Consider the following 14,521-nt stretch of genomic DNA (forward strand, 5'->3'; position numbering starts at 1 on the left):
TTTTTTTCTTTAACATCTTTAGGGTGGAGAGCACTGTTACTATCATGGAAACATCAGAGGTGTCCAGTACTCCAAAGCTGCCCTTTCAACATGTAATGGACTTAAGTGAGTGCAAATCTTCATTCCTCCAAAGAGACTATATTAACTGCTTGCTAGTCTTGGATTCCTGTCCTTGGGTCTTATCTCTTGGCATTAGACAGACTGAAATTCTCCAAGCTTTCAAATTTTTGGCATCCTGAGGTACAGGCAGACCAGTCTTGTTTCAAGAATAGTGGCTACTACCTAAATGACTCCTCTAAAGTATTCTCTGTCAACTCCTTGATGACCATGCTCAGCTAAGGAGTTTCTGATTGGCACTGCCATTTTTTAAACTGCTTATATCCTCTGCCCTGTCTATGGATTTTATCTTTTGGTTGATGGCTTCTCTGTATCTTTTGATTTTTTTTTTCTGTTCCCTTTAGTTCTCCAGTGTTCGGCAGTTTTTTCCTCAAGACAGGTTCAGGACTGTAATAGTAGAAATGTTCTATGTCAGGAGTGAGGTGCATTGGCAAGACAAAGTGGGGAAGCTTGTACAGTACAGAGCCTACCTTCTGTATACCTGGCTTTAACCACTGCTGTTAATTCATTTTTTAAGCACTAGGGATACTAGAAATTTTTGGTGCTGTCTAGAGAAACCCTTGCAGATTGTAAATACCTAGAAATAAATTCATCAAGGTGGCTGATTAAAACAAATAAGAGGTCAGAAATATGATCAAAAATCAGACTTCAGCTCTTCACATTACTACAGTAGTTCTCAAACTGTGGATTGGGACTCCAAAGTGGGTCGCAACCCCGTTTTAATAGGGTCGCCAGGGCTGGCGTTGAACTTGTTGGGCCCGGGGCTGAAGCCAAAGTCAGAGCCCTACCACCCAGGGCTGAAGCTGAAGGTGGTGGGGCTTGGGCTTTGGTCCCCCTGCCTGGGGCAGTGGGGCTCGGGCTTTGGTCCCCCTTCCTGGGGTCATGCAGTAATTTTTGTTGTCATAAAGGGGTCGTGATGCAATGAAGTTTGAGAAACCCTGCATTACTATGATTCCAGTATACAGTCATACCAGGAATTATAGTTTTGAAAAATCAGTCTTTTGATTGTTATTTTTTATGTAAGTAAATAATGTAAGATAGTATATGGTCAGCAGCTCTTTGTTGATTATGTGTATATAACTCAGCTGTGTTTGTTGTCTTCTGCATATTAATTGGTGTTTTAGGAACGACCAAGATCAAATCTTGACTCTTTCCATTGTTGTGTCAAGTGTTCCATTACTAAGGATCCTGTCTAGAACAAAATTGATTTTGCAGATGTGCATTACTACTATATTTTGCCAGTTACAACTGGAAATTTTTATAATGGCTTGTTCACTAGTTTTAAATAGTACAATTGGATTTATTTGACCAAAGACCATTTGTTGGATTAAAATTATTCCCTAGTACTTGTATTGGTCCTAAATCTCTTCCTTTTTCTTTCTAATGTTCCAGTGGCATGTTTGAAGATAGCACGTATGAGTACTTCATAGAACCAATGGATCTGACCCACAGTGCAGTAAGTTTATACTGATTTGTAATATTTTTGGTTTTGTTTGTTACAGGGATGCCTAAATGTCAGTATGTTTCTGACAAGTAACTTTCAAATCTGAATTATTAAAGATTTGTTTTTAATTCCATGTTTTAACTTGAATTTTCTAATCTTAAATTCACTTTAGATTTGGGAATAGGCCATTCATGTTGGTGGCTTCTAAGGGCTTATTCCCATGGTGAATGATTTGTGGACTATAAAAGTGTTTACCAATTTCCTCTACTTTCTGAGCTAGTGAATTTGATCCTATCATTGACTTGGTGAAAACCTATGTTTTGGAGCTGAGGTCAGGCACTCTATATAGAGTGTCGCAGCTGGATAGTTGTTGCAGAGGATTGTAGTGCCTGTGTGCAATGGCTCTGATACAAATAGATGAATAAATTGGGTTAGAGTTTGGAATATATTTACCCAAATATCTTCTTCACGCTCTGAGCCTGGTCTACTTAACTTGTGGCTCTCTTTAAGTATAGTATGTATGTACTGTTGCTCCTGAAGGCATTGATGTAAACAGAGCTGACTGTACTTCAAAGGCTAGTTTTCAAATTTCAGCACAATAGTGCAGGAATGTTTCTCCTGTGGGATACTTCTGCACTTGCATTTGATTTCCAAGAGACATTTTTGGGTTTTGGGTATCCAAGAGACATCAAGATGAGCATTTTCAGGCTCTGTATCTTGCCTGGCACCTCATCAATGCATGATAAATTACACAAAATGCTGTAATTTTTGCTGGTTTCTTTTGAAACCTCTCTTGGTAACAGTAAACATGACAACAGAGTCCCGCAAAGGAACTGCAAGATCATTAGTCTGTGTGTGATAAGTAATACTTTCAGAGAATACTGTATAGGATAATACAGTCTTTGAATATCTTTTGAATGATCTGTTGTGACTTCCAGCCCAAAGATGCTTCAGGTAATGTTAATCCTTGTTGGAATGATAGTCCACTGGAAAATAATTTAGGAACCATTTAGTGTGGCAGCTGGAGCAAGACTCCTTGTTACAAAGCTACATACTGTACTTAAATGTAACCTATATATGACACTGGCTATTGGTTGAAAACTGACCGTATGTTCACCATGTGGATCTGGTAACCTCTCCTTAATTAGGAGACATACAATTAGGATATTCTTCGACTAGGACAGTAGAATTTCACTTTTTATGCTGACACTGCAATACAGAGCTTTAGGCAATGGAAAGAAATAATTAGGGTTATTTTTAGACTTTGTACAATCACTGTAATTTATGGAAGATTTTAAAATATCTCCTCTCCCACTTCTGTGTGTCCAGGTGGAAGTTTTAAAGAGCATAGAGGATAGTTTGAGGCAAGAGTATTGTTCTCAATAAAACTACTTTCTTTTACTGACCAAAATAAAATGCCTGTAGGGAGATTTTCAGAGCCATAAATGGCAGTGAGGCACCCAACTTGAAAGTCAGTGCAAGTTAGGCACCTGATCGCCCGCTTTGGGCATAATACCTGAGATAGATGTCCACACCAGTTATTTGATTGCGAGTGTTGCTCTCATTGTTTGGTTGGTTAAGTCCTTTGGGATACCTTAAGAATGGAAGGCAGTATATGAAACTAAATCATATTTACTGTACATGTGCAGTTTGAATTTTTGAATATTTTACTTCGATGTTTTATACAAATCTCTCAGGAGTTACACAAAAATAGCATTCTGTCTTTTCAAAAGCATTGTTTGCCTTGACAAGGTCAAGTGATGGAATGACAAGGGAGAGGAGACCGAGATCCATGAGGCATGTATTAAACTGTGAGATTTATCAGATTTATAATTTTAAAAGGAGAAAACTTCAAAATACTTATTCTTTTTTGTTCTATATATAGATTTACGGCACTGTGCATTAATTATGTTGAAAGAGACATAAATCTTACTGTTTTTTCTGTTAAGTTTCAATACAATTAAGTAGCTAGTCTTTGTGATTTATAATAGGCATATCTTTATTTTTGACCAGGTGCAGGAAGACTGTATCTAGGTATATGTATGTATGCAGAGGGTAGAATTTGGATTCTTGAGATAATACTGCCTACTCTATTAATGTCTTCTCTCTGAGGATCTCAAAGAGATTTATAATCAATGAATTAATCCTTATTGACACCATTTGTAATGTAGGTGATAAATATTGTCTGTGTTTTAGATTAGGAAACTGAGGCAGAGCAGCCAAGTGATTCACCACACAGCCAGTCAATAGCTGAGGCAGGATTAGACATAGAGGCAAGAAGCCTGACCCACCAATCCTAATGAGAGACTTGTCTCACCTCTTCTGGCCCTGGAGAAAGATTCAGCATTGTTAATCAGGAGCTTGTAACCTGCTCTGTGAGAGAGTTTTCCAAATAAGGCCTTCTACAATTGAAGAGTACATCATACTAAATTGTGCAGGCTTTCATGTTTGGATTAATATTCTAAGAATCTAATGCTTAGAAGTTATCCAGGTAAAGTATACATAGCACCAATGTAAAGATGTTACATTTATGTCAGTGGATATTGCTATTTCCTTTCAGGAAAAAGAACAAATAAGATATAAATCTACTGTAATAAGTGCATCTTTCTTTTCATTTGGCATTGCTAATAAGTTGAAAATGTTTTTATATATTCTTTTTTTTTTTTAGAAAAGCACAGGCAGGCCACACATCATCCAGAGGACTTTGGGAACACAAACCTTGAGGCAAATGAAGAATGCTGGTATGTATTGGTTACATTATGTTTTCAGTAACAAAAATAATTTTAGTTGTAATGTAAATAGTTTGAGGTTCAGGTTAATTGAGCCTATGTTAAACTGCTGAACTATTAGAAGAATAAGAAAAAAGACCATTATCAGGTTGACTTCTGTATACCAAGTTTATTATCATCACACTGAATTTCAGAAATGTTAAAATTGAACTGAAATGTTTTTACCTATCAAGACCTGTGTTTAGGTTCTTCTGGCAGAGAATAGCTGTTGGTTTCATCACTAGTACTTTAATTAGCTGCTATTTTTTGGATGCTAGTGATTGCCATCAACACATGAAAGAGAAAAAGCAAAACTGTATGGTCAGGTCTTAGCCTCTTTATGTCCCTTTTTAGTGCATGTTTAATTGTAATTTTAAATCTATTCACGTACTTTGTTATTTGTATGGGATCCTTAAAAGTTATGAATTTTAAAGAATGCTTTGCAATCCACCTTTAAAAGGGAATATTTGTGAATTAGGTGTTCTTAGTCCATTTCCCACTGGATAAGTGTCCACATCACAATGATTTCTATAATGTTTTATCGAATGTTCTTAGAATTTCACTAAACTTTTTAACTTCTGAAATTTTCCATCTTTTAATTTAGATACAGAGAGATATTAATTAATCTCACTGTAAACAGTTTCCATGGTTAGAAAGGGTTAAAACTGCATGTGCTCCAGTATAAATGCTAAATTATTTAAGTTTTGTTAATTTTATTTTCTTCAGAGACCGAATCTAGTTCTGAGTGGTCCTTCCTGTCTGAGTTACAGTGGCTCAGGAAAAGGAGAAGAAAGAGGGCCGTGAGTGTAAGTGTGACACCAAGTTAAGACCTCTGCAGTGCTGCATAAATTTCCAAATTCTTTAATTATAAGTGAGCATTGGTTCTTAGAAAACAAAATCCTTTGGATGTTTGAACGAAAGTTTAAAATATCTGTCTTTCATATTTTTATAATACAGTACGGTTTTCCACCAAATGACGCCATTATGTTTGAACCTGAATGTACAAAATAAAATAGATATAGTTTATAGAGTGACAGCAATACCATGTATACTTTGAACAGAAATTTGATAGTGAAAGTGTGATTAAAATTTCAATGATCATTAAGGCCTGATACTACTGTGGACCGAGTACAACCCTGACTACTATATAGATGCCCTCTCCTATGGTCACATGGCTCATTAAGTAGTATGGACAAAGCCAAAAGTAATAAATGTGTGATCCAAAATTGGGTTGGTTAGAAAAAAAGATATGGACAGTTCTCACAGTCTGCAGACACAATACACATTATAACTAGTTTAGATACATCAGTATGGACTTCATTTTGTCTACATACATGTGCTTGTGGCTTGTTTTAGCTTTCATTAATATTAATTTGTACCCATTTGTCTGTATGAGATCAGCTTTCTCCTCGGAATATAGAGCACAATGTGTGGGGTTTCAAACCCTACCATTTTTAAAAAATCACTTTTTTCCTAGGTCTAGTAAATATTGCAATGGAGCAAGGGGGACGTTGTTTTCTGGGTCTTTCTAAACGCTAAGTTCTATGGAAACAATAGCCTTTTCTGTAAACTTTGGCCAAAGAGGTTTGGATCTGAATTTATTCTAAATGAAATGATCCGGATCCTCAGCTGATGTAAATCCACGTAACTCCATTGAAGTTAATGGAGCTATGTCAATTTACACTAGTTGAAGAGCTTTCTCAATTCTGGCAAACTTATTCACTTCGAGTAACATGTATGTGAGTAGTCCTATTGAAGCCAGTGAGGGATACAAACTTGGCTCTCCCACTGCTACTAGATACCTAGGCCAGCTGCAGAATTATTTTTAAAAATTACCATCACACTGTCATTTCTCACAATGTATATTTAAATCCAACAGGCATCTCGTGGTATATTTGAAGAGATGAAATATCTGGAGCTCATGATTGTCAATGACCATAAAATGGTAAGGATATAGATCCAGTGGCAATCTTCCTTGTGATCTGATTCAGAGGCTGGTCCATACCTGTCTGTCTAAGTTTCTATATCTGAGTACCTCACTCTTTGGCACAGATTTTTGGGTGTGGAGAGAGGATCTATACCCCTCCTTGGTAGCAAGATAAGGTAGCTATGTGCAATGTGGAAAATAAATTACATCCTTTTAAGGTGTGTAGAAATGTACTTCTCCCGCAGAGCAAGACAGGAATAGGGTGACATGCTTCTGAGGAGTGTCTCTGAGGTGCTGTACCCCTGGGGATACCTAGTGCTAAGCTGAAAGACACTGTGTGGCCCATAGTAGTTAATAATAATACGTAGCATTTTAGACAGCACTTTGAATACTTAAAGTACTTTACAAACATTACCAAATTAATATATATTATGTATATTAGTGTTTTAATATGTATTATTAGTATTGTATATACGTGTGTGTGTGTGTAGATAGATAAGATCTATGTTAACATATATTTAACTATGTTAATTGGCAGTACTGTTAGAATTTAAAAATTAAATTCCATCTTTTAAGGATTAAAGAAACAGGCTGAGACAGGTAGGACACAATTTAGAGTAAAAAGCTTTGATATATGGGCAGTAAGATATGCATGTGAAGCTATCTCTTTTTTTTTTCTTCTTCCTGGTAAATCCATGCTTATAAATAGGCAGGGTAGTGAAATAAACAATAAATCTTGCCATTGGATTAAGCAAGATGTGTTACATTTACAAAGAATTCTGCTCTGATTTCTTCTTTTCCTTTAGGAGATATTAAAGAAGATAGATCAGCTGACATTTGCTATTTAAATGTTACTGCTTTCATTAATTGTGCCAAGTAAGATAGGGTTATCAAAATGTCAGCACCCTGCCTGTTCAGCAGATTAAATCAGAAAGGCGGTGCCTGGGGAGTAGTATAGAAGTACTAGGTCTCTCAACAGATGTTGTGGTGTGCCTGGGGAAATTCCCCAATTCTCAGGTTACCTATGGGTTGAATAGGCCGTGCCCCCTGACTACCACATGGGGCCACAAAACCTGCCCATCTACTCCCTACACCGGCACATTATGTAGTGGAATTCCTGTAGCCTCAAGACTATGGAGTTTTCCCCTTAACTTTGGCCCTGCTGCATGTTGTTCAGTAGAGGGGCTTGATTTGCGCCTCAGCGTTCTGTAAAATTTAGATGTTTAGAAGGGAACAAGCCTGCAGACTTTTTTTACAAGAATGTATTGAAAATTTCTGTTGACCTCCTTTGCAAGCTCAAATTATTTACCCCGTTTATTTTTTTAGTGTTACATGTCTACAGTATATGGGCCTGTAGGTACATATCTTTTCAAGCACTTAGGTTTCAGAAAAAATGAGCAGCAAGTACCTGTTTAAGTGTTATTTTTTTAAAAGCATTGGATAATAACTCAGTAATTTTTTCAATAATACAAGACCGGGCTATCGAAGTGCCGCCTGTTGGTAGCAAGAGCCTAACCGAAATATCTGAGTGCCAAAACCATGTGCTTAGGCCTATAATGTGGACTGAGAGTACGAGTATGCTGCCAATCTCTCTCTTTCTCTTTCTCTTTCTCCCTTGTCTCTCTCTCTCTCTCTCTTTGTCCCGTCTCCCCATTTAACACAAACAGCAGAATGTCCGAATTGTCTCCTATCAGATGTTTCTTAATTCTTTAGATGCACTACAAACTCTTGTTCTTTGACTAGAAAAATATATATAAGACAGTGAAGACGTGCAATACAGCTAAAGGGAAAATTTCAGTCTCTGATACACCCTGCAGAATTTTTTGTTTGTAGAGTAGATTGTAGAAGTAGCTCTAAAAGAAGCATTTGTGAATGTACAATATTTACCCTTTAAATTTTAAAGGTTAGAATATGTAACCCGTACATTGGTGAACATTTAATCCATGTGAGTAATTTCCTTGATGCCAATTCATAGATTCTTTACTATATTCTCAGATTTTTAAGGCCAGAAGAAACTGTTGCAATCATCTTGTCTGACAACCTGAATAATAAGAACGTAAGAATGGCTATACTGGGTCAGACCACATGTCCATCTAGCACATTATCCCATTTCCGACAGTGGCCAGTGCTAGATGCTTCAGAGGGAATGAACAGAACAGGGCAGTTATCAAGTGATCCATCCCTTGTCATCCAGTCCAGCTTCTGGCATTCAGAGGTTTAGGAACACCCAGAGCATAGGATAGTAACCATGACCATCTTGGCTAATAGGCATTGATGGACCTATCCTCCATGAGATTATCTAATTCTTTTTTGAATCCATTTATACTTTTGGCCTTTGTTACATTCCTTGGCAACAAGTTCCACAGGTTTATTGTGTATTTGTTTTAAACCTGCTGCCTATTAATTTCATTGGGTGACCCCTGGCCTCGGTGCGCAGCACATCACTGGCACCAGCCTTAGCCCTGCACTGCTCCTTTTCGCTGGTGCCAAAGAAGCGGCAGAAGATGCGGAGTCCTTCTGTACTGAAGGACAGAGGGGCCACGGGCAAAGGACCTCTATCAGGCCATGTGCCCACATTGGGGCTTCCCGGGGTGCCGCTGAGGTTGGACGTCCCAGCCCGGCTCAGGACCTGCCCCCCACTCCAGGCAGCGACAGCGGCTCCCAGCCTATCATGGGGCCTTCAGTGCCCAAACCTGTCCCAACAGCTAAAGAGCAAAGCCAACCGGTGCTGCATGTGCCACACCAGGTGACCAAAGCGGCTCCACCCCTGGCACCGAAGGTGCAGCATAGCCTGGCAGAACTCGCCCGGTTGCCAAACCACAGACACAGGCCCCTATCGCCATGACCTCGGACCCCAGCACCGTGCCCCAGCTCTCCGAGATCTCCACCTACTAGGCGTGGGACTCCAGATTTGAGGCGCCGTTCCCCGTACCAACGGTACCGGCAATCCTCCGGCTAAAGTTCACCACGGTGCCAGTCACCCTCTCCCAGGCAGTCTCCCAGGCGCTGTCCTGGAGGGGTGGTTCAGGATCTCAGCATCGGTCTCGTTCGCCCCAGTACTGTTCCTTGGGCAGGCAGTGCAACTCACCATCATCCCGCCGCTCGCTCACCAGGGTCAGCAAACAGACCCAGGCCTCAACAGCCCCGCCATGGTCACCAGAGACTTCAGACTTCAGCCCGTCGCTGAGAAGGGGTAGCTCCCCACCAATGAGGGAGACTGAGGCAGCACCAGCCACGATACCGATGCAGCAGGGACAGTGGGCCCCCCAGTGGTCATACTGGAACCCATGGGGGTGCCGGTGATGCCGGTCCAATACTCCCAGTCCTCCCTGGCCACATCGGGCAAGCCCGCCGTAGCACTGCCAGCACCACAGTTGGGACGCGGTACCAAGGCGGAGGCCAAGGCAGCGCACTGCATCCCGGCACCGAGGGAACCTTCCCCCGCGAAAGAAGGGGACGACACCCTCCCTCGGGTGGTAAAATCTTCATCATCGTCCCCGGACGAGGCAGTCGCCAGGACACCACACCCTAGCAGTCCCCCCGACGATTTTAAGGCACACCAGGCCCTCCTTAAATGGCTGGCAGAGAACCTTGGCCTGCAAATTGAGGAGGTCGCTGAGGAGGCTGATGACCTCTTCAACGTCATCTTGGCCACCACCCCAGCACAGGTTTCATTGCCCATCCACCCTGCGGTCCTCAAGATAGCCAAATCATTGAGGCAATCTCCCTCCTGTATTCTGCTGACTTCCAAGAAGGCGGAAAAGAGACATTATGTCCCTGGAGAGGGCTTTGAGTATCTATACACTCATCCCCCAGCGGCATCACCGGTTGTGTCCGCAGTGAACAAGAGGGACAGGCAGGGACAGGTTAGTGGGACACCAAAAAATAAAGACACTAAGAGGCTGGACTTGTTCGGCCGAAAGGCTCATTCAACGGCCAGCTTGCAGTTCCAAGTGTCTAATCACTAGGCCTTGCTGGGACGTTATACCTTCAACCTGTGGGACTCCTTCAGTAAGTTCACGGAGGCCCTTCCGCAGGACCGTGCCCAAGAGTTCACTGTGTTAGTGAGCGAAGGCACAGCAGTGGCCAGGGGAGTCCTCCAGATGGCCTGGGATGCGACGGACTTGGCGGCAAGAGTGGTCGAGTCAGCAGTGGCCATGAAACACAGCTCTGGGCTGTCCCCACAGATGCAGGCCACAATCCAGGACCTCCCCATTGAGGGTACAGGGCTCTTTTCTGAGCTAACTGACTCGAGGCTCCATTGGCTTAAGGACTCCTGAGCCACCCTCCACTTCTTGGGCCTGCATACCCCTCAGCAGTCCAGGAAGCCATTCCATCCTCCTCTGCCACAGTCTAGGTCCTGGGGGGCTTCCAGGTCAGGCTCCTACAGGAGGAAGGAGAAGGAGAGGGGGCCTAAGAGACAGTATCCATCATCTTCCCATCCAGTGGCGCAGCCCGACCCTCCCAAAAATTAGGGAGGCCAGAAGCAGCCGTTTTGAGGGTACGCCCAGGGATGGCGGCCCAGCCAATGTACTGGGTCCATCCCCCTCCTTCTTCAAATGCCTCCGCCCTTTCCGGTCGGCTTGGTCCCACATCACATTGGACCGCTAGGTATTCAGTACCATTTCTTCAGGTTACACCCTGCAATTTATAGCCGACCATCCCTCGCATCCCCCTGCCCCGTTCCTCTTCAGGGATCCTTCCATGAGCAACTCCTCGTTCAGGAGGTCGAAAACCTCCTGAGTCTTGCGGTAGTGGAAGAGGTTTCTTGGAACATGGAAGGCAGATGATTCTACTCCTGCTACTTCCTAATTCCAAAGGCAAAAGGGGGCCTCAGACCTATCCTGGACCTGCGTCGCCTCAACACGTCTCTCAAGAAGTTGAAGTAGTTCTTCGAGGAGTGTCCCAGTGAGTGCTCCACCTTAGGTGTCTTGATGCCCAACGCTTGTAATCAGAGATTTGTAGTAGCAGTGCCCAGGTTGGCCATGCATGTGTGGCAGCTGTCTTGTGCTGCTCTGGGCGGTTACTTAGCATGCACAGCCAACCGTCCCTCAGTTCCTTCTCTGCCGCCTTTGGCTTGAGTCAGAGCAACAGCAGCGCCCCCGTCTATTTCGTAAATTGCTTATATTCCTACTTTTATTTATCCCCTTTGTCGGTTTTCTTCCGTTTCCGTCCTTATTTACCCACTTAAAAAAATCCAACCAAATATTTATTTATTTCATTTATTTGTTTCATTAGCTTCCCCTTGCCACTGGTGGGTCTCCACAATGATGACTGAACTACGACCGTTTTCTGTAGGTGTAGGTAGGTTTTCGCCCTCAACCTCCACAGGCATGCCTGGTTCTCTCGGCTTTAAACGTTGCCAGACCTGCAGGCTATCAGTTCCTGTATTGGATGGTCACGCTCAGTGCATCCGTTGTCTCGGGGAAACCCATGTACCACAGAAGTGTCCACACTGCAAGAAATTATCTGCCAGGACACTGAAAGCCACGGACCTCCAACTAAAATGATTAATGATGGAGAAATCCCTCAGGCCAGCCTCCAGCCCAGAGTCCAGGACTCCTCCTGGCCAACAGTCTCCAGCAACAGCGTCAGACAAGGGGTTCACCCAAACCGTGTCTAAGGATCCTGCACCTAAGAAGATGACCAAACATCGGTCACAGTCATCACCATGGAGAGATCCCCATAAAAAGAAGTGGTCTCCTGGCAAAAAATGTGCCCCGGTACCGATGGCACCGACAACCTCAGTCCAAGAGGCACCAGGAATGTCCTGTACCGAGATGTTCTGAGAAGCCAAGACACCGACGTGGCCAGGCTCTCACTCAGGTGCATGAGCTAAAGCTAAGCTCCCTAGCTCAGCACTGAGAGTGCTGAAGAACGCCTCAGCACCGGCTAGTGTAACAGCGCCACCTGCTGCATATACACAGCCTAACAAGACCTCAGCACCGTCAGAGCATACTATGCTGTCATCCACGGCACTAAGCTTCCCGGTTCTGCAACCCTTCACCAGACAGGAGGACCTGGCAATCTCCTCCACCCTGGGAACCCCTCTGTTCCGCACCGACGGCACCCCAGTCAGGCAAGGACCGAGCCGAATAGGCACTCCTATTGGATTTGCACCCCCACTATCCAGTGATGAAGACGAAGAGGATAATTCGAGCCTTTTCACCCCTCGTCATCCCTCTCCAAAACCAGGACCGTCTCACCAACAACTATCTATGCAAGGGAAAAGCTGGGAAGCACACCATGGATGCCACCGCCCGTTGTTATGCCACCCAATCGGCCATACTGGGACTCGTGGGCAATCTGCAGAACCCAGAATCTTAAACCCTCCCAACCTACCAGCGTCATGGGCCACCCAGTCCCCTTCACCCACGAACCCACCACCATCAGAGGCACCGGAGGAAGAGGGAGAGGAGCAGGAAAAGGCTCCTGAAGGCAATACACTGCCACCCACCCATATTTCATCCTTGTCCCCGGACAAAATAATTACACCACCGCCTCCCACCACAGGAGATGACTTCAAGTCCTTCCAGGACTTATTCAAAAGTGTTGCAGAATTACCAGAGACCCAGCACAAACTTACTTACATCTTGCAGGCATCCCCATCAGCAAAGATAGCTCTGCCCATCAATGCTGTATAATGGATCCTGCAAAGATAATATGGCAGACACCTGTTACTGTCCCACTCTCCTGTAAACACTCTGACAGAAAATATTATACACCAGTGAAAGAGCTGTGTTCTTATTTACTCACCTGGCTCCAAATTCACTGGTCGTAGAGGCAGTAAACCAAAAAAGAAAACAGCACCAGTCAAAAACCACTCCTTATGACAACAACTGGAAAAGGCTTGAGCTCTTTGGACGTGAAGCCTGTTCCTTGGCCTCACTGCAATTTCGCATAGCAAACTACTCAGCTCCGTTAGTGAAATACACTTACAACTTGTTTAATAAAATGACATCCTTCATTGAACAAATGCCAGAGGAAGCAAAGAAACAATACAAAGCCAATGTTGCAGAGGGCTCCTTAATTGCCAGAACAGCCCTGCAGGCCTCCCTCGATTCCACTGACAGGGCAGCTTGTTCTGTCACCACATCCATGGTCATGCTTCAAGCATCCTGGCTCCACCTCTCTGAATTCCCTAGGGAAGTACAAGCCACAGTTGAGGACCTGCCCTTTGAGGGCCAAAAACTATTTGTTAAGGGCACTGATGCATCTCTTCATACCTTAAAGGACTCGCAAACAACCTTGAAGGCAGGGTGGTGCTCAATCATAACCTCTCTGCATCGATGTACTACACCTATGGCAGTGGTGCATATCCCATAAGATAGACATTTCTGCAGCTTACCTGCCAGGACTTCAGAATCCCACGACAGACCAGCTGAGCAGACACTTCTGACAAACCCATGAGTGGGAGATGGACTACCCGACCCTCGTGACCATATTCAACCGGTGTGGATTCCCTACTATAGATTTATTCTCAACGGCTCACGATACAAAATGCCCGCAGTTTTGCTCCTTAGTGGGGCTTGGTCACCACTCCCTGGGCTATGCCCTCCTTACAAAATGGGAGGCACCACTAATGTACGGTTTCCCCTGATTCCTCTATTGAGCAGGGTGCTACACAAAATCGGACAAGGCCAGGCTCATGCTTATTGCACCCACGTGGTCCAGGCAAATATGGTTCCCATACCTGAGACAATTGGCGGTGAAAGCCCCTCGAACCCTTCCGCTACTTCCTCACCTCCTGACACAGGACGTCGGCCACGTCAGTCACCCCAACCTAGCGGTTCTCTGCCTCAAGGCCTGGTTACTCCATGGCTAAAGGGCCTGGATCAGGATTACTTTGAGGAGGTTAAAGACATTCTCTTGAATAGTTACAAACCGAGCACACGCAAAACATACACTCATAAGTGTTTACGTTTCTGCTCCTGGGGTGAGCCTCACCATATGTCTCCTCATTTTGCCCCTCTATCCAGAGTCCTGGACTACATACTAGGCCTTAAAAAGGCAGGCCTCTCAAATAGCTCCATAAAGGTACACTTAGCAGCGATCACCTCACTACATAAGGTAGATGGAACCACAGTCTTCGCTCATCCAACAACTAAACTATTTTTAAAGGGCTTGACCCACATCTACCCTCCCCTAAAACACCCTACTCCTATATGGGACCTTAATCTTGAGGTACACACCTTCATGGGGAAACCATTCGAACCCCTTGCGACTTGCTTATTTGCTACATCTATCGATGAAGGTCTCCTTCCT

The 14,521-nt window shown here is 43.7% G+C and overlaps 1 protein-coding gene across 14 annotated transcripts in view; it reads left to right on the forward strand.

Annotated features, from left to right (window-relative positions):
- Positions 1–14,521, forward strand: part of ADAM23 (ADAM metallopeptidase domain 23) — a 175,735-nt gene that overhangs the window by 69,260 nt on the left and 91,954 nt on the right. For all 14 annotated transcript variants that reach the window (XR_005227299.2, XR_006285068.1, XR_006285069.1 and 11 more), the window contains exons 5-9: positions 23–105; positions 1,510–1,573; positions 4,230–4,302; positions 5,056–5,135; positions 6,209–6,274. Coding sequence is in view for 8 of the 14 variants with exons in the window: in XM_037912209.2 (XP_037768137.1) it covers positions 23–105; positions 1,510–1,573; positions 4,230–4,302; positions 5,056–5,135; positions 6,209–6,274 (366 nt within the window). In the remaining 6 variants the exon portion in view is untranslated. The remainder of the gene's footprint in view (positions 1–22; positions 106–1,509; positions 1,574–4,229; positions 4,303–5,055; positions 5,136–6,208; positions 6,275–14,521) is intronic.

This window comes from Chelonia mydas, chromosome 11, assembly GCF_015237465.2.
Source record: "Chelonia mydas isolate rCheMyd1 chromosome 11, rCheMyd1.pri.v2, whole genome shotgun sequence".
NCBI classification, from domain to species: domain Eukaryota; kingdom Metazoa; phylum Chordata; order Testudines; family Cheloniidae; genus Chelonia; species Chelonia mydas.